At 42.0% G+C, this 19,848-nt stretch overlaps 1 protein-coding gene across 1 annotated transcript; it reads right to left on the bottom strand.

Annotated features, from left to right (window-relative positions):
* Window positions 1-152: 152 nt before the first annotated feature.
* On the bottom strand, window positions 153-18,579 carry LOC116570006 (spermatogenesis-associated protein 31D3-like). Its single transcript, XM_032306506.1, has 5 exons — window positions 18,319-18,579; window positions 17,349-17,394; window positions 16,709-16,769; window positions 425-485; window positions 153-203 (listed from the first exon to the last, which is right to left on the bottom strand). Exons 1-5 carry the CDS (start codon window positions 18,508-18,510, stop codon window positions 153-155), a joined length of 411 nt encoding a protein of 136 aa, XP_032162397.1. The 5' UTR covers window positions 18,511-18,579.
* Window positions 18,580-19,848: the final 1,269 nt, after the last annotated feature.

The following is a 19,848-nucleotide window of genomic DNA, read 5'->3' as shown; positions in this document are numbered from 1 at the left end:
GAGAAGTCAGGGGATGAAGTTTATGATGAGTCAGTCACAGGAGGGGTGGAAGCCAAGGGGATAACAGAGGGAGTAGCATCTTCCAGAGTCTCAGGGAACAGCAGCTGATCCATCTCAGCAGTTGTGGTATTACACACATCACAGAGGGAGTCTCAACATAACAGTTGACAAAAGTGGATGGTATCATGATGCCACCTAGGGGTCTGTGGGAGACAGGAGGTACAAAGCTGCAGTCAGGACCAGAACAAATATGAGTGACCCTGGCAAAGGTAGTCCCCCGCATTCACATCCCCAGGACTTTCAAATTCTAACTCTGAGGAGTTTCCATCCCATGTCAATTCCAGGCTTCCCTGAGGCTCTAGAGGTTCAAAGACTCTGCTTAAAAGGGAGGTACAGGGAAAAAAAAAAAGTAATGTTTAGTTACCTTTGTAGAAGAGAAAGCACATTTCTTACCTCTTCTACTTGACTCTGGCAAGTTCTCCAACCTGGGAAACCAGGAGATAGATGAAGATAGAAGCAAAAGATCTTATAAGAAGCTAAGTAGAGTGTCCTTTACATGATACTTTTGGTAGATTGGACTTGCAGAGCTCCAATAATTAGGATATAAGGTCACGTGGTCAATGCTAATAATAATAAGACTTATATTGTTCTATCATTCACAATGGGCTTTTATACATATTATCTATGCTATGTAATACTGAAAACCATCCTATGTGGATCATAGGTCAATGGTCATCTCAAAGAGGAAATTGAGTAGCCATGATGTCACAAGTCTTTCACAAAGTCAGGAGACAGATATTCTGACTCTTGACATCTCACATGGCCATCTAATGGGCAACACCCTTTGTCCAGATCCATCACTTCTTCATTCTCAGTAATGGTCAGAGCAGGGAATCTGAGAAAGGTTTTGTGATCTGACTACCTTTCCATGAGCCTCTTTTCTTGGGCCTCTGTTTTCTGAGAGGGAAAGTATCTAGCAGCTGGCATCCTCAGAGATCATGGACCTGAGCCCTTATGGAGAGAACAGCAAGGATCACCCTTGGAGAGCTCAGGTGGAATAGGCAGACCCTTACCTTTCAGAGTCCCACCTTTTCTCCTCCTCTTGGCCCTGCCCTGACGTTAGAACAAAAATAAAAAAGAATGAGGGGGGTTGGGACCCATGTCTAAATCTTCTTTCAGAAATGGAGACATTCTTTATCCAAGAATAGTAGGACTTTAATAGAACTTCGTGTTCCTTGCTTTTTTCAGTTTTTAAGGTGATAAAGTATTGTCAATATTTACTTCTTTGAAAAACTCAGAGGAGGATTTTGTCTGGGAGGTCCATACTTGATATTCTCAGTCAGAAGTCCTTTGTTCAATGAGGACATAGAAAATGAAACCCAACACTCACATCTATGCTGCCTCAGGTAGGACCCTATATCCTAGGTCATAGCTTAGACCCCACTGTCTTCTTAGAGGTTTAGCAGTGTTCTCCTGATCAGCCCAGCATGAAGGAAGGCTTGATGGAGTGATGCTGGACATGGGAATGTGACTCTCAATCAGCTTCTGGGAAACTATTCTCTTACACAGACCTCATACGCTCAAAATAACCCAATTCAGGACTACAGAATCCCTGTATTTGGGATTTTAACCAAGATCCGTCACCATACCCAGATAGACTGTGAGTTTCAGGGAGAAACCTTAGTCCTTCCTTAACCCTTACCCCTGCCAGGCCTCTTTTCCTAGAAGAACGAGTGTCTGTTCTCTTAAGACTTCCTATTTTAGGTATTTCTCTAGCCCTATCAAAAGCATTTAGAAATCTGGGAAATGGAACAGGAAAACAAAGAATCCATTCTCTGAAGGACAACCTCTGGATTGAACAGACTGAAAAACTGAACAGACTAATAATGAATGACTTTTCTTGGAATGATAGTGACAAACCACTACCTCAAATCTCCAGAGAGTATCAATGCGGAAAATCATACCTAAGATTAGCTTACCTGAAATAGAAAGCACTGAAGGCTCAACACTCCACTCCTGGTAGGAACACTTAGAAACTTTAACAAATTGCTGGAGGATGCATATGGCCTAGCATGACAGTGAGAAATTCCTGGAGTCACAATCTGATGGGAGCCCCCCACTTATATGGGTTTTATTACTAGGAACCCAACCTTGTTTTCATAATAAAGAGCTACTTGCCCCCCAAATGTTTTCTGGCATTTTCTGGCCAGTAAGAGTAGGGTTAGGGAGATAGGTAACCATTTTGAAAACATTGTGAAATATTCCCAGAGTGTTTTCTATAAAGGAAGCCTACTCAGAGGGGAAAAGCCTACCACAGCATTATGCCCCATGGGAGAAGGTCAATTACCCAACTACAGCCACCGCCTCTAGCTGTCCTCTCTCATCCAAAGAGTGGAACAAAACAAAACAAAAATCTCTGAAACACTAGTGAACATCACAATCCAGGAACATAAGGCCATCATTAAAAGATGATGATTAATCATATCCCTTCGCCTGACACCTTACTACAGTATTGACAGCTCTGGTGTAGGAACAGGATCACAGCTAAAAAGAGCTGCAAGGTATAGGTTTTATTTAGGGAGATTTAGGGAAACCTAAAGACACTAGGGGAGACAAAAACAAGGACACTAGAGGAAATGGCAGCCTCTGATAGGTATAGCTACAGTAAATATTAAACACACCCCAACACCTAACCAGATTAACATAAGATTTCACATTAATGGTCTCTTTATTTCAGTTCCTATTACCCAATACATTATGTTTGGCTTTCAAAGAAAAATTACAAGACATGCTAAAAGGCAGGAAAAAGCAAACTATTAAGACAAACCAAGCATCAGGTATACAGATTCATAAATGACACATTTCAGAATTCTCATATGTGGAAGCTAAAGTAACCACGATCATTATGATAAGGGCTCTAATGGAAAAGGTAGACGGCATACAAAAGCAAATGATGCATGTAAGCTGAGAGAAGGAAATTCTACAAAAGAATCAAAGGAAATACTAGAAAACAAAAGCAGTATGACAAATGAACAATGCCTTTGATTGAATTATCTGTAGGTTGCGTACAGTCAAGGAAAGATATGTGAGTCTGCATAAATGTCAGTAAAAACTTGCCAAACTGAAATACAAAGAGAAAAAGAATTTTCTTAATCCTAAAATCTAGAATATCAAAGAATTGAGTTTCAAACTGTGTAATATATATGTAATTGGAATACCAGAAGAAGACAGAACAGAAAAAATTTTTGAGGTTTTAATGGCCAAATAATTTCCAATATTAATAACAGATTCATGATACATTGTGAAAGTTCAAAATACACCAAGCAGGGAAATACTAAAAAAGTCTATACCTGGACATATCATATTCAAACTATAGGAAAACAAAAGATAAACTTTGAAAGAATCCAGAGGGAAATAGAAACACTACTTCTAGAGGAAAAAAACTCAAGAGTCATGATTTACTATCATAAACCATGAAAGTAGGAGATTGGAGTGAAATGTTTAGTGTTGAAAGAAACAACCACCAATCCAAAATTTTATATCTACTGATATTATCCTGCAAAAATAAAAGAGAAATAAAAACTTAGACAAACAAAACAGGGAATTCATCACCAACAGACCTGCCCTGCATAAATGTTAAAAGAAGTTCTTTGGCAAGAAGGAAAATAACTCAGATCTACATAAAGGAAAGGAAGAGAAGGAATGAATGAGGGTCAAATAAAACTTTCATTCATCTTATTCTCATTTGACCTAATAATAATAATGATAATGTGTTGGGTGATTATAGTATATGGATAAGTGAAATGAATGGCATCAATGTTACAAGGGACAGGAGGAATTGGACACTCCTGCACTATCTATGAAGTGATATAACATTATATGAAAGTGGGCTTAGAGTAGTTGTAAATGTATATTACAAACTCTAGGACAACCACTAAAATATTTTTAAACACAATAATTGATAGATTAACAAAAGTGAGAAAATAGAATTATATATAATGCTTGTTTAAAACCAGAAAAAAAAAAAAAACAGAAAAAGAGGGAAAGGATAGGTATAATGAATAGCAAATAGTATAGACAAGGGAGAGATATTAATCCACTATATTTAAAAATCACTCAATGGAAGTGGTCTAAATTCACCAATTAAAAGAGGAGACTGTCAGAGCAGATTAAAAACAAAACAAAAAAACAAACAAACCCAAAAAACAAGACCCAATTATATGTTGCCTATAAAATACCCAAATTAAATACAAAGATATAGATAGATTAAAAGCAAAGGGACAGATAAAAATGTGCCATGCTAACACTAATGAAAAGAAAACAGGAGTCACTCTATTACTTTTGGACAAAGCAAACTTCACAACAAGAAAAATTATCAGGGGTAAAGAAGAGCATTACACAACAACACAGAGGTCAGTTCTCCAAGAAGACAGAACACTCTTTAACAGATACACATGTAACAACATAGTGTCAAAATATGTGAGCCAAAAACTGGTACAACTGCAAGAAAAAATGGATGAATCCACTGTTATTGTTGGAGATTTCAACAGCCATTATCAGAAATTGACAGATTCAGCAGGCAGAAAACCAGTAAAGATATAGTTGCCCCTAACAACATCATCAATCAACTTGCTCTAATTGACATTTATAGAATACCTCATCCAACCACAGAATACACATACTTTTCAAGCTCACATGGAATGTGCGCTAAGATGGACCATATTCAAGGCCACAAAACACACCTTAACAAATATAAAATAGAAATCACACACAGTATGTTTTCAGACCATAATAGACCTAAACTAGGAATCAATTACAGAAAGATAGCTGGAAATCCCAATATGTTTAGATTAGATTAAATGACACACTACTAATACACAGGCCAAGAAAGACTCAAAAGAAAAGAAATATTTTAAACCAAATGAAAATTAAAATACAACTGAAGGGGTGCTTAGGTGGCTCAATCAGTTAAGCGTCTGGCTCTTGGTCTCAGTTCAGGTCTTAATCTGAGGGTCATGAGTTCAAGCCCTGTCTTGGGCTCTACACTGAGCATAGAGACTCATAAAATAAAATAGAATAGAATTAAAAAACAAACTACTTAGTATTTGTAAGATTCAGCAAAAACATCATTTCAAAGTTGTTTTGAATTCATCTATTTGAAAAGAAAGATTTAGTATCTCTGAGGGACTTTACTTACCTGATTGAATTTCTATTTCCAAAATACTGCTAAACACAGTTTCCTCTTTCAGTAGCACAGCACCAGGAGGAGGAACCCCACCCAACCCAGGAAGGCAATGATGGGAAGACTGAGCAAGTGTAACTGGAGTTCAGCCATGGTGCAATAAGGCTTCTCAGACAAAGATGATTCACATCACTGAAAATGCACTCCTGCCTCAGGTAGCTGAGCATGGAGAATCCATGTGCTAGACTAGAGTTCCAGGCCCACATCACAGGGCTTTAGTTCAGACACCAAAGATAACTGAGTGTTGGGAAGGAGACAGCACAGGAGAGAGAAACTCACATGCAACGCTTCCCCCACTATCCAGCCCAGCAGATGTGTCCATCCGTCCTGGCCTGTTAGATGCCTCCAGCTTACCTTCCTTCTCCACCTAGTCACATATCATATATTTACCTCAGTGAAATGTTCTCAGTCCCCTGTTACCCTGATATCACCTGAGACCCTTCTCACTGCTTGGTGATCTCACTTTGGACCTCAATTCATCTCTAAAGGTTTGCTCTACCCCAGGATTTACATTCTCAAGATCTACTCTGCCTTCAGCTGCAGCTCTCCCTCAAGCATTTTAACCTGTATGAAACCAGAAATAGACTCAACAGCAGCCCCACACTCATAGCTCCTCAAAAGTATTCAAAAGGTTCACTGAAAAGCATGAGAAAGCAGAATAGCCTGTACCAAGGAACAGAAAGCATGACCAAGAGGGAGACAAGGGCACAACATATCCATGGAACTGAGGAAAACAATTTTAAAACTTTTAGTAATTCTTTCATTTCCCCAAATCCATCTTAGGCTATTCATGCCCTATAGGTTCTCTACCACACGTATAGTGTCTCACCCTGATGCTCCCTCTTTCCTCTCTGTCAAGTCCCCCTTTTCCTCCCAACATTTTTGAAGGTTCCTTTATCTTACAGAGCAAGTGTGCTGCATCACAGCAGACCAAACTCACCTTGATTTAGGAGGTGGGCTCCTCTATCATAATGTCTAATGAGCGCAACTGTAACTATACCTAGCAATACCTTTTGGTTTTTTGAATGACACCTATGTTTATTTCTTCCATGAAAAGTGTTTTTCCCATATACCTTCTACCTTACCTTTTCACCAAAATACCTTATTATCATCTCTACCAATTTTAAATGATAATGTCATTATTGTTGATGGTTATATGTATTTATTTCTTCTCCCCATGTACCTAGTCATTTAATAGTTGAAACCATTATGGCTTCATTATTTAGATTATAAACAGTTGAAATTAAGCCCTGTATCATTTCCTTACTTGACTTGCCTACATTCCCTCACTGATGAATCAGTCTTGGCCCTAGACACCCAGTCCTTTCCCTACCATATGAGGAGGGTTTGCCAGTAATGACAGCCTTCTTTTTCTCTCTTAACCTGTCCACAGCTTCACCAATGTCTCTCCCAAAGGAAAGTAGACTTCTAAGCCCGCCCCACTTCACATACCCTCCCTTGACTACAGGACGTATGTCTGTTAAGAAAAAATCCTTCCACATGTCTCTAAATTTCTGGAATTGTTTTTGAATAGGCCCCTAGGACTCACAACTATAAAAACATACTTTAAAGTCTGAGCAAGATAAGTTCCACCCAAAAAAATTTCCAGGTGTGAAGGGGTTATAAATATGGCACATGGAATTGATTTTTCAAACCTGGCCTTGTTCTAAAAGAGGCTGAGAAACTGATCCCAATTAAAGGAAACTAAAGATTCTCAGCAACTGGATGTAGTATGTGACTCTAGACTAAATCCTGTAAGGAGGTTTACACACACACACACACACACATACAGGACATTACTTGATGAATTGATAGAAATGGAATTTGAGTGGGGGAAATAGTTAAAAGTTTTACATCAACGTGAAATTTACCGAAGGAGATAACTGTGCTGTCAGAGAATATTCTTTTTAATAAGAAATACACTATGAAATATTCAGGGAGAAGGTGCATGATGCATGAAATGTATTCCCAAATATTTAAGAATGCATGCACAGTTTACATAGGCATATATATGTTTTCCTATAGAGAGAGAAGGGAAAGGAGAAAAGGAGAGAGAGATTGTAAACAGATCAAAATCTTAATAGGTAAATCTGGATAAAGGGTATATGGGTTTACCATCTATGGCTTTTCCATCTATGTGACTTTTCCACAACTTTATTTTCAAATATATTTTTAAAATAAATTTAACCCAACCTTTGAGACTTCTTGCTTTGATTCCAGAAGCTACTGCCTCCACCATACCCCAACCCCAGATATGTGCAATGCCAACTTTAAAACAGTTGTCTCAAGTTTTGTCCAATGCAAGAAACGTGGAATCTTCTCTGCACATTTGAAACATGCTAACATTTCAACAAGGTTTTACAAATTTGGCAAAGAACACCCCAACTCAAAAAAAAATTTAGAAATTATATACAATATAAAACAAACAACAAAGAACAAAACTTCAACATCAACATTGTTACTAACATGGAACACCTAATTTCCTTTTTCTCTAGTGCCACCAGGTTGCTCCTCTCCTGGGTTTTGCAGTGTGAATTGATTTGTCAGTTCTTTGTTTGCTCTGCTAGTCAGTTACCACTCCTCCACCAGACTTCCATCTTCCAAAAATGTGTTGACAACCTTTGGCCTTTATGCTTCCCTTCTTGTCATCTTTAAGCATTTATTTTTAAATACTTTGTTTTAAAACCTTTATTGAAATACAGCTCACATATCATAAAATTCACCCAATTAACATGTATAATTCCTTGATTTTCAGTATATGCTTCACCGCAGTGAATTTTAAAATGTTGTCATGACTTAAGAGAAACAAATCTGCAACCTTTTGCTATTATTCTCCTCTGCCCTCCTCCCTCTAGCTCTAAGATGAACTCCTTTCTGCTTCTAGATTTCCCTATTCTGGATATTTCATGTGAATAGAATCATATGTGGTCATTAGTGACTGGCTTCTTTCATTTAACATGTTTTCAAGGTTCATCCCTCTTGTGGCATGGATTGGGCTTTTTTATTCCAAAAAATATTATATCATAAGGATATGTTATATTTTATTTATCCATTTCTCAGTTGACAGATGTTTGAATTGTTTCCATCTTTTGACCTTTTCATAAGATAACTACGAACATTTGTTTACAAGTTTTTTTTTTTTTTAAGATTTTTATTTATTTATTTGACAGACAGAGATCACAAGCAGGCAGAGAGGCAGGCAGATAGAGAGAGGAGGAAGCAGGCTCCCCACTGACCAGAGAGCCTGATGCGGGGCTTGATCCCAGGACCCTGGGATCATGACCTGAGCCAAAGGCAGAGGCTTTAACCCATTGAGCCACCCAGGCACCCCTGTTTGCAAGCTTTTGTGTAGACCTATGTTTTCCTTTCTCGTGAGTATATACCAAGGAGTGGAACTGCTGGGTCCTATGTTCGTTCACCCTATGTCTAACATTTTGAGCAACTGCCATACTGTTTTCTAAAATTGCTGTACCATTTTTCATTCTCACCAACATCGTGTGGGGGTTCTAATTTCTCCACATTCCCACCAACATTTGTATTCTTTTTGATTTTAGCCATCCTTGTGGGTGTGAAATTTTGGCAAATATTGATTTTGATTTGCATTTTTCTGATGGTTAATGATATTGAGCAGTTTTCATCTAATCTTTTACTTTTAATGCCATTTTGGGAAAGAGGGGAGTGTTTGATCTACTCCATTATAGGTGAAACACAGTAGTTTATTTGAAAAGTAACAGGACATATTTTTCTTCTAAATATTTGAAAACACACAATGTCAAGTCTTTAACAACATATATGGTGTTCTTCTATATTTTTTGCATATTACAGTTACTGAGTGATTAAAGGACAGTGAAATTCTGCCCTGAATTTGCTCCGTAAGATTACTTTTTCTGTGGGGTTGAGAAATTCACTCAAATGGCTTCTCAGGGTTGACTATAAGGCAGAGCAGAACTGATTACCAAAGCCTCTAAAGCCCAGTGCCTTTTTATCACCAATGCTGCATACACCTGTTGTGAATAAGTGTGTAGCACAGGTGATAAACATCCAAGAAATGTGGGAGCTTTAACATGAACACATAGCATATGTCTCAGAGATGCATGGCAAGGTGTTTTACTGGGCCTTTGCACTTTAATCACAGTGTATCACACCCGCCCAATGATAATAGTGCAAATTGGGTGGCAGATATGTGAGAAGTTATATTGTTCTGTGTGCCCTTGGACAAGGTTAAACATTTCTGTAGTAAAAACCATTAAAAAGAAGATGTTGGGCGCCTCATAAGGACAGGGAGGATGGGTCAGAAGGAGACCTGGCAAGGGTAGATCAGCCCATCAAGACAAGAAGTTAGCTCTCTCTCAATAAAGACATTAAGAAAGTGTATTTCCTTTGAGATTGGGAAGGAAACCTCTTTCCATATAACAGGAAGAAAGAGGAAAATGAAGAATGGGGAGATATTTTTTGGAAAGATTTGGGTTTCTTTTGTTTTGTTTTGTGAGAAACTCCATCACTGCTTTCTTGCTCCTCTGTGAGCTGTGATCCAGCACATCTGCTGAACAAGTGAAGATGGCCTAAGTTTGAGGAAAGTAAAGGAAATTGGAAATAGATCTGAGGGCCACCTGGGTGTCTCTCAGTTGGGAATCTGCCTTCAGTTCAGGTGATGACCCTGGTGTCCTGGGATTGAGTCCTGCTCCTTGCTTGGCAGAAAGCCTGCTTCTCCTTCTACCTCTGCCAGTCCCCCTGATTGTGCTCCTGCTCTCTCTCAAATGAAATTAAAGGTAAAATAAAATAACTTAGATCTGAGAACACTGAGGAGAGAATGTACTAAGGAAATAGTGACCTAACGCCATTTATTTTGTTCAAGTTAGTAGGTCTCGGATAAGTATTTGTGGAATGAATGAATGATTTCCAGGTAGTGCTGGGGCTGAATTTCATGTGACATCAGTAGACTCAGTTGTGAGTAGACTCAGTTTTGACATGGGAGATTTAATCCAACAATAATCAGTTACATACAGAAAGGCATTTCTAAAAAAGGCAGAGAGACAGGATTTTGCCAGACAGGAAGGACTGAAGGGGATTAGATGGGGTCGTCCACTTGTACTAGAGCCTGTTTTGTTTTGTTTTTTAATTGAAGAATGGCTGATACAATATCACATTAGTGTCAGGTATGCAACTCTATGCTGTGCTGTGCTCACCACAACTGCAGCTACCATCTGTCACCAGATAACACTGTTCCAGTACCATGGACTCTATTTCCTATGCTGGACTGGTGCTTTTTAAATGTTGGTTACCCGACAAGCCATCAGCGAGGAAAGGAAGAATAAGGCCTTGCTGGATAGGCAAGAAGTGGAAAGTGGATGATGTGGAGTAGAAAAATTAACAGGGACACATAAGCTGGAAGGACAGGGGCATGAGGCAGAAGGACAGAATGTCAGACTATAGGATTCCTGATGGCAGTATCCTGATAAGCTCTATAGGGTGGCACAAAGTGCACTGGATTGGCCATAATGGACTCTAAAATGAGATTATATAGGAATCAGCAGGTGGGGTTATTAGCTGGTCTGTCAGCATAGATGTTAGAGCCTCCTGTACCCACTTCCTCACCTCTTCAGGCTCCCTGCCCAGGGCCCCTTCCCACTTTATTATCCCCCTCAGGGCCTCCACAGCATCAAACATGCATTCTTTCTGTGACCACAACATTCAAATAGTGTAGGGTCAATGATAACCTGGACAAGAAGCTACAAGTATGGTAGTGAGAGAGGTCATGGACATTTGTTTTTTTGTGAACCCTGAGCAGTCCTGAGTCTGTCCAGAAGACTACCTCAGGTGTTCTCTAGCACACTCACCCCATTTTGAGTCCCAGTCTGAGGTGGAGTTGCCTTCCCTCCAGAGCCCTGTTGTAAGTGTGGGAGTGTGTGCCATCATGCCCCCCGCCACCAAATAACCATTCCATTGAGTTCCATGATAAGCCCCCAAACATCTGTATCCTGGTACACAGTCTGGAACTTACCTCTGGTTCATAAGTTGCACATCTTTTGGGGAAGAGCTACCATGGCTCCACTAAGGCTGTGAATATTGAAGGTGGCAAACTGCCATCCTAGCCATAGTAAAGGCCGTATCTTATATATTGTCATTGAGCGTGGATGGAAGGCAGGCACCAAGATCACCTTCCCCCAAAGGGGATGCCATGCCTGACAGCCTGCAGGTATTGCTTGCATACTCAAGGAACAGAACCATGCCTTTTTGGTATAAGGCATGGGTAGGCTGTGCCAGATTCCAGTCTGCCTCAAGTGGTGGTGCCTGGATCAGACTGAGGAAGGAGGGGAGCGGGACAGGGTCCTGAGAAGGGGATGAGTAGACATAAACTTCTGTTCTACCAGCAAGGTCCCTCTTTCACCTTTTCACTTCAAGGGTGTCTTATCCTAGAAGGTGGTAGCTACCTTGTCAACATTCCTACCACTAACAGCTAAGTGATGCTTTGGTTCTGCAAAAAACATCCTCAGTCCAGCAGCCTGAAGAAACACCCAGGGAGGGGAAGCACTTCCAGTGGGAAACCTCAATGTCAGGGTTTAATGTGACTCACAGGACAGATTCTTCAGCATCATCTAGGGTATTCTTTAATTCTACCCCAACAAGCCCAAGATCAACCCGAACAACAACCCCCTCCCCCCAAAAAAACACTCCCATTCAGAGTTCATCCACCTGTGGGATCCTCTGATCACTGACTTCCAAATAATGATTAAGCTACTGTAACACAGTAACGGTGAAGAAATAAAGTGGCTTAATCATTATTTTCTGAAAACTATATCTGTCTTTGATCCTCCTCAGATATAGACTTTCTGTAAAGTGTGTAAAACATTCAATGAGGGGAGAGGTGTGAGCTGCTATACATTTTCAGTAAGTCTAAGCCATGGGACAGGAGAGAGAGTGCATCTTCATCAGAGAGGAAATGGGCATTTGGGGGCACTTGATACATATTTCCCAAGAGGTCCAGGAGACTGGTCACCTTTTAGAAGCCGAAGGAAGCAGTAAGAGCTGAACTGAGTTACCCAAAACCCATGCTCCCAAGACAGTACACAGAACAGACCTGACTTTATTAGAGAAACATTTATTCCTCACAAGGGATTATATTGGGGTAGGAAATGCCCCCCAAAACCCTCTCACTGGAAATTCTGGAGAAGGGTTTTCTATCTAAACAGTAGACACGCGTCTCTGCACACAGTGCCTTCAGGAATTGTGAGAGTGGCCGGAGGCCTTATGCCCATAGGTGGCCTTTGGGTGGGGCGCAGGCTCCTTGAGGGGCATGGAGAGGGGATACTTCTGATGTGGTAGCTGGTCCTTAAGTGCCGCAACTTTCTGGGGCTGTGTGTCCTTGTTTCTGAGCTGTCTGTTACTTCCAGTAAGGCCTTGGCCAGCAAAGACAGCTTCTTGCTGGCAGGACCTGATATTTGTCTCCTTACCAGCGGGAACCTTGTAGTTGAAAGGAAACCCTGGGACAGGCTGTGCCTGGGCCTGCACTTGTGCTTTCTGCTGAGTTTTCCCAAACTTGGTTGGGGAGGGAATGGGCTGCTGAGGGCAAGTGCTGTCTATTGGACACCGATGCCCCATTCTCTCCTCTTGGAACTTCCCAACAGCTACCATGATTTTCTGAGCTTCAGGTGTCCTGGTAAAGGCAGCTCTACCATAAAGTAGGCCTCTGCTTTCCACAGATAGGGGACTATGCTTCTCCTGGGAGTTTTCTTGCCTTTGTTTTTGTTTGTTTTCTTGCCTTTTGCATTTTATCCCAGGAGTAAGCCATTGCAAAAAATCCTGAAATGCTGAAAGCCTTTTCAGTAAAAAAAAAAAAAAGACCCTTCTGTGGAAGACTTTCAGGAGGCAGCTGAACTTTCTGTGATAGGGTCTGGGAAGGCTAGCTTCCCAGCTTTACCTTCAATACTGCATCCTGAATAGGGAACCTCTTCTTCGCTGCCACATCTTCAGTGGGGAACCTGTTCATTCTCGGTTGGGATATTCCCAGTCCTAAATCCCTCTCCACCATGCTCTTGTGCCTTGGAACCTGGAGGCCTCATGGTCTTTGCAGCTGGTGGGGGATTCTTATTCTGGCACTTCCTTAGGACATGCTTAGGGACCCAGGACTCCTGTTGTTCCATAGTAATTCCTGTGTCCTCTGGATGGACATGCGGCACCTGGGAAGCTCTCATGTCCCCATGGTAGACACCTTGAGTCAGTGAGGCCTTATAAGTCGAATGATCTGAGTCAGGGGGCAGGCCAGTGTATGGGGCTTGGGCCTGGCTATGCTCCCTGTCCTCCAGCATAAGCTTTAACTCGTGCAAGAGTTGTTCTTTGAGATTCAATGATTTTGGATCTTGCAGAATTGGTATGTTTGGTGGGATGGTGGTTTTGACTTGATGCTCATTCCCCTGTATAATTTGAGAGCTAACTGGCTTGTTGGTTGTCAAGATGCTAGGTTGTGATTGATGTGTATGAAATTCCTTGGTCCTGAATATCTCCCTGGACTCTGTGGGCACAACAACAGTTTCTGGATTAATCATCTTTATGCCTTGTTCCTTCCTCTTCCAGCACCAGAATTTGCACTCTTACCCTTTGGCTCATGTCTGAACACACCTTGCCTTGTAGGCAGCCTTGGGGAGCCGTCTGCTGCCTATGGTGTCATGTCTGACAGAGTCTGGCTGCTGTCCTTAGTTTTCAGAACATCCTCTGCCAACTGATGATTGATATTAGAGGGTGATTGTCTTAGAATTCTACGTTCTTCCTTGCCCACAGTTGAGGTGACAGGGAGAGGATGATCGGGGATGGGGGCTGAATTTGCTGTTCCTGCTTTGTCTCCATGGCGAGATTTCAAGCTCCCATCAACGGAGTATGTGGACTCTTTTGATTTAAAGTGCTGCATGGATTCAAGGACCCTAGGGGGAAGGCCCCAAGTCACCCTCCTATTAAACTTTTTAATATGGTCTTCCAACTTCTGTTCTGCACTAGGTTCAACAAAGGGAAGCTCCTGGAAGGTATTCAGGGAGTCATCCTCAACCTCTGATGGTGACAAACTTCTCTGTTTTATTTCAGTCTGGGATTTCTCAGAAAGAAGTGATGTCTGCTTCATAGTATACCATGAATTATGCACAGTCCCAGGCAACTGACCCTCATTGATTTCCTCAGACTTTCTGCATAAATGTATCTTCAGGGCATTTTCAAGTTGTTTATGACCCATAGTCTCCACAGACACCATGGAGTTTTTCACTGCTGGGCTCCTAAGTTCTTTCTCAGAATCATACCCCATATCATTATCTGAAGAGCTAACTGGGTCACTCAACAGATAATCTTTTGGACCATTCTCTGGGTTGTGTCCCTGATCCTTCTCCAGGTAATCTTCTTACTTTGCCAGGTAATTGTCCTCTAGCAGAAGAATTTCTGGGTCCTCCACATACACGCTTTTTGACATACTCCATCTGATCTGACTCTTTACTAGAGATCGCCGAGCTTCCACGATGGCCCTGAGACTCAGGTAGATGTGGAAGAGTACTTGGACCACTCATCAGTGCAAGAGGCTCATAGATCCTGTGGGGCAGGCCCCACCACTGTTGGATGAGCCTCTTTCAAAGGTGACTCTCTAGTTTTCTCCAAATCTCTTCAGAGGAAACTGTCCAGGAGAGACAGAGATTACAACTTGGGCCTTGGTGGCCTTGTGGCTGAGAGAAGGGTTAGGAGCTGAAGGGCAGTAGTCCTCCTGGGGTCTTTAGTGGGTAAACCCCACACACGTTTCTGTACTTTCTGTAACACGTTCTATTCCAGATGTTGCATTTCTGTTGACGTGAGGCTCTCAGAATCATTTTGAGGTCTGTGAAAACACACTCCACAGATCTTGATGTCGGGTAGAGGACCAAGGCAGGATTGGGAGTGGGAATTGAAGGTGGGCCTGGGGCTGGACATGAGGGATAGGTAGGGCTGGGTTTGAGGCAGGAGTTGAGGCCAGTTCTCAGGCAAGGATGGAGGAAGCGGATGGGGAACTACTGGGGATTCCTGCTCTGGGGAGGCATTCAAGATGTTATCTGAGGCATCAGTAGCACGGAAGAAGCTGTAAATGGCCCTCCTCCAAGGTTGTAGGATATGGACACTGCTGATGCATAGGCAGCTCCTTTGATTGGTCTTTGCTGCTCCAGAAAGGAAGGGAGGATGCCAAATCATGCTTATCAGCAACTCTTTGCTTTGGAAAAGAAAGCTTTGCTCCCTTCCACTTGAGGAAGTCACACCTCTTTTGAACTTGTTTCTCTAGAAGTGCCAGGGCATCAGGGCTGAGAAGTGAGAGGTTACCAGGCTCTGCAAGGTTGGCTGCAGGGTCTCCCCTGGAGGAAGTCTTTGAAGAATGGAGGGCCAGAAACTCAATGGAAATCACGTGGAGCCAGGGTTGAAGGGAAGAAGTCTTTGGCATGAGTTTGCCACCAAGGGAGGTCTAAAATTGACAAGCTGGAGGGGTCAATGCCTGTGATTGCTGGGACATAAGTAGACAACCCACCAGAGCTCTGTGGGTGTGAGCTCTCTGGAGCAGGCTTCCTTGAGATGGACATCAGTTTAGATTGAATCACAGATAAATTGCAGTCTGGCAGTGGTGAAGCAGACCGGGTTGGTGGTGTGTGATGACAAACATAGGTCTCAGTGGGATTCACCCTCTGGGACAACCTCAGTAAGGGACTGACATCTTGCGAAAGGGTAGGGTCCAGAGAGAAGTGGTATTTAGAGACACTGTCTCTGTTTGGACAATATGGTAACTCTATGGGCATGATGTAGTGGGATAGGAGGAAAGGCAAGGGGCTGGGATGGGTAATGGTCCCTTGGGAATTTGGAATCCACGGGAGGAAAAGGCTTTGGTGGCAAAGAATCACCTGGTGGTGAGGGTGGGAAAAAGTCTGCCACAGGGATCACTGGGTCAGGTGAGAAGATGGAGGCAGGTGGCAGGGAAGGCTCAGGCAAAGAAGCTGATATCCGGTCCCCTTGAGGGACTGCTGAGAAGGCAGGGGAGAGAGTTAACAATGAAGAAGTCACATGAGCTGTGGAAGCCAAGGGAGTAGAATCTTCCAGAGCCTGCAGGAACAGCAGCCGATTGATCTCAGCAGTTGTCCTATTACATACCTCACAGGAGGGATCTGGACATAATGGCTGATGAAAATGGATAGTATTATGATGCCATCAAGGGGGCTTCAGGAGACAGGAGGTACAAAGCTGCAGTAGGACCAGAACAAGGGGATGAGGACATGCAGGCCTGACAAGGGAGGGGCCACCTGAAGCCTGATGCCCCTTTACAATGCCCCACCTTTATGACTTGACAGTGTACTCAGTAGCCTTCACCCCAATATCTGTTCCTATGGAAATCCCCTCCCATGGTATGACAGACTGCAGTGAATCCTGCAATTGCATAAAACGTGCTCTAAGAGGCAACAGGATAGAAGGGGAAAGACTGGTCACCTTCTTAAAACAGAGATCAGCTTCTGGGTCTCCTCTACTTCCCATTGGTACCATCTGTCATATGGGGAAACAGGAGAATGAGTTATATAGTGAAAGTAGAAACATAGATAATAATACAGGATTCCCCTTATGGGACTGCCTTGGCATGTTGGGACTCTGAAAACCTCAATAATCAATAGATGAGGGCACATGGCCAGTGATGTGAAGCCGGTTAGTATTCTTTCTTCATGTATAATATACTTTCATGTAAATTTTTCCATGTGATGATCAGACCACCTCCGTGAAGCACAAAAGTCAGTGGTTACCTCAGGGAAAAATCCTGAGTATCCATGATGTCACAGAGCTTTCACAAAGTTAGGAGACAGAAGTTCTGACCCTTGACCTCTCACACGGCCACCTAATGGGCAGCACTCATTGTTCAGATATCACTGCTTCATGCTCAGTAATGGTCAGAGCAGGGAATCTGAGAAGGATTTTGCACTCTGGCTACCTTTCCATGAGCCTCTCCTCTGAGGCCTCTGTTTTCTGAGGGGGAATGTATCCAGGAGCTGCATCCTCAGAGATCATGGACCTGAGCCCTTATGGAGAGGACAGCAAGGGTCATTCTTGGCGAGCTCAGGTGGAATAGGCAGAACCTTACCTTTCAGAGTCCCACCTTTTCTCCTCCTCTTGGCTCTGCCCTGATGCTAGAACAAAAATAAGAATGAGGGGGGTCTTACTCTTATCTCAGAAATGGAAACATTCTTTATCTAAGAATACTATGACTTTAATTAATAGAACTTTGTGTTCCTTGCTTTTTTCAGTTTTTAAGGTGATAAAATGTTCTCAATATTTACTTCTTTGAAACATTCAGAGGAGGATTTTGTCTGGGAGGTCCACACTTGAAATTCTCAGTCAGAAGTCCTTTGTTCTATGAGAACATAGAAAATGAAGTCCAACAATCACATCTGTGCTACCTCAGGTAGGACCCTGTATCCTACTCATAGCTCAGACCCTACTCTCTTCTCAGAGGCTCAGCACTGATCAGCCCAGCATGAAGGAAGTCTTGATCGAGTGATGCTGGACATGGGAATGTGACTCATGATGAGCTGCTGGGAAATTGTTCTCTTACACAGACCTCATACCCTCAAAATAATGCATTTCCGGACTAAAGAATCTCTGTGTTTGGGATTCTACCCAAGACCCACCACCATACCCAGATAGACTGTGAGTTTCAAGTAGAAACCTAAGTCCTTCCTTAACCCTTACCCCTGCCAGGCCTCTTTTCCTAGAGGAACGAATGTCTGTTCTCTTAAGACTTCCTGTTTTAGGTGTTTCTCTGACTCTACCAAACTCATTTTAAAACTTGGGATTAGGGAGCCTGATTGGCTCAGTTGGTTAAGTGTCTGCCTTGGCCTCAGGTCAGGATTCCAGGATCTTGGGATCTAGCCCCACATTGCACTCCTTGTCTAGCTCTCCATCTGTGCCTCTACCCCACTTGTGCTCTCTTGCTTTCTCTTAAATAAAATCTCTAAAAAAAAAAAAATGAATAAAATTTGGGATTAGGAATGGAAACCATAATAATCAGTGTTGAGCACCACCACCGTCCAGCCCCCACAAGGATTTCTTACCTTTTGGGTAGTTTTGGTTTTCCAAGCTGGAAATGGAATCCCCACCAGGTAGCACAGGAACAGAAGGAGCAATCCCAACCCACACAGGAAGGTCAAGTTGGGATCAGTCTCCAAGCATGTTGAGCCAAAGCTCAGACATGGTTTAGTATTGCTATTCAGAAATGAGAGAACATTCCAGTGTTTGAACTTCATTGTCTGAATCACAAGACAGCCTATACTGTGCACACACTGAATATATATCCTCCCCAGGCCTACATCACAGAGCACTGTCACAAAGAGTTTCTGAGGGTGGGGCAGGTGAGATTCAAAGAGGATATTCCATAGCCCCTCCCCCACCCACCAGCCCAGAAGACCCCTCCACCTTTCCTAGGTCCTTCAGGTCTACCCTACTCTGGCATCCTATTTTTATACATATTTTCATTATATCATACACTTACCTTTATGAAATTTTCAGTTTGTTCCATCTATAACCACATATTAATTACCTGGGTCCCTCTTTACCATTAAGAGACCTTAACTTGGGTCTTACCAGTTCCATTGCCTTGCAAGTCTGCAAAAATGCCTGGAATTTTTGCTTGTACTCTGACATTTACACTCAGGATGACATATGTTCTCAAATCCATCTTTCCTATAGAATGTATTTGCCTTACCTGACCGCAGATATAGACCTTAAAGTTCTTTCTTATTTAGTTTTGAACATGTTGCATAGCAAATTTTATTTTTTGTTTTAACCTTTAGGATCTTCAGAGAGGCTAACTTAATTAAAATCAATAATTCACCATTAAATATTCTCAAAACTAAAATCAGTATAAAACAAAATAAATAATTAAACTTTCAAATGATCTTGGAGTGTTAAGTCTGTAGCACTTTTCTGAAGTTAGGAGAGAAACTGCATAAAATATTTGGGGATGTGCCACACACACACACACACACACACACACACACACACATGTGTGAGTGGGGGAGAGGGGCAAAGAGAGATAATCTTCAGGCAGATGTCCCACTGAGCATGGAGTCCAATGCAGGACTCTTTCCCACAACCTTTGAGATCATGACCTGAGCCAAAACCAAGAGGGTGGCCACTTAACCGACTGAGCCACCCATGCAGACTTTAACTTCATATTTTAGATAACCTTCAACTACTCTTTATGGTTATTAAATAAATATAGATTTTAGAACTTGAGATTGGACTCTGCTTATGTGCAGCAGTATTTCCCAACTACTGCTGTAGAAGACACCTATTAAAGGTACTTACCTTCTTTGATTAGGTATATTGATCTTAATTCAAAGCAAACACAACAAAAAAAAGCCTCATTGATTTTAAAGATTCTTTCCCTTTTCCATTTGCTCCTCACTTAGTTGGCATGTTGTTATACACTATTCCTACAATTGGCTCCTGGGAAATTGTGATAAATTACAAACAGTAAATCCTGAGTTGATATTTACTGATTTGGCAGTAAGTTGGCATCTCTAAACCAGCTGTGAGTAAATTAGCTGAGGTGAGAATACAGGAGAATACATTCTGTATAA

This window comes from Mustela erminea, chromosome 12 (assembly GCF_009829155.1).
Source record: "Mustela erminea isolate mMusErm1 chromosome 12, mMusErm1.Pri, whole genome shotgun sequence".
Lineage (NCBI taxonomy): Eukaryota > Metazoa > Chordata > Mammalia > Carnivora > Mustelidae > Mustela > Mustela erminea.
The sequence above is the reverse complement of the archived record's forward strand: the minus strand, read 5'-3'. Positions and strand labels throughout refer to the sequence as shown.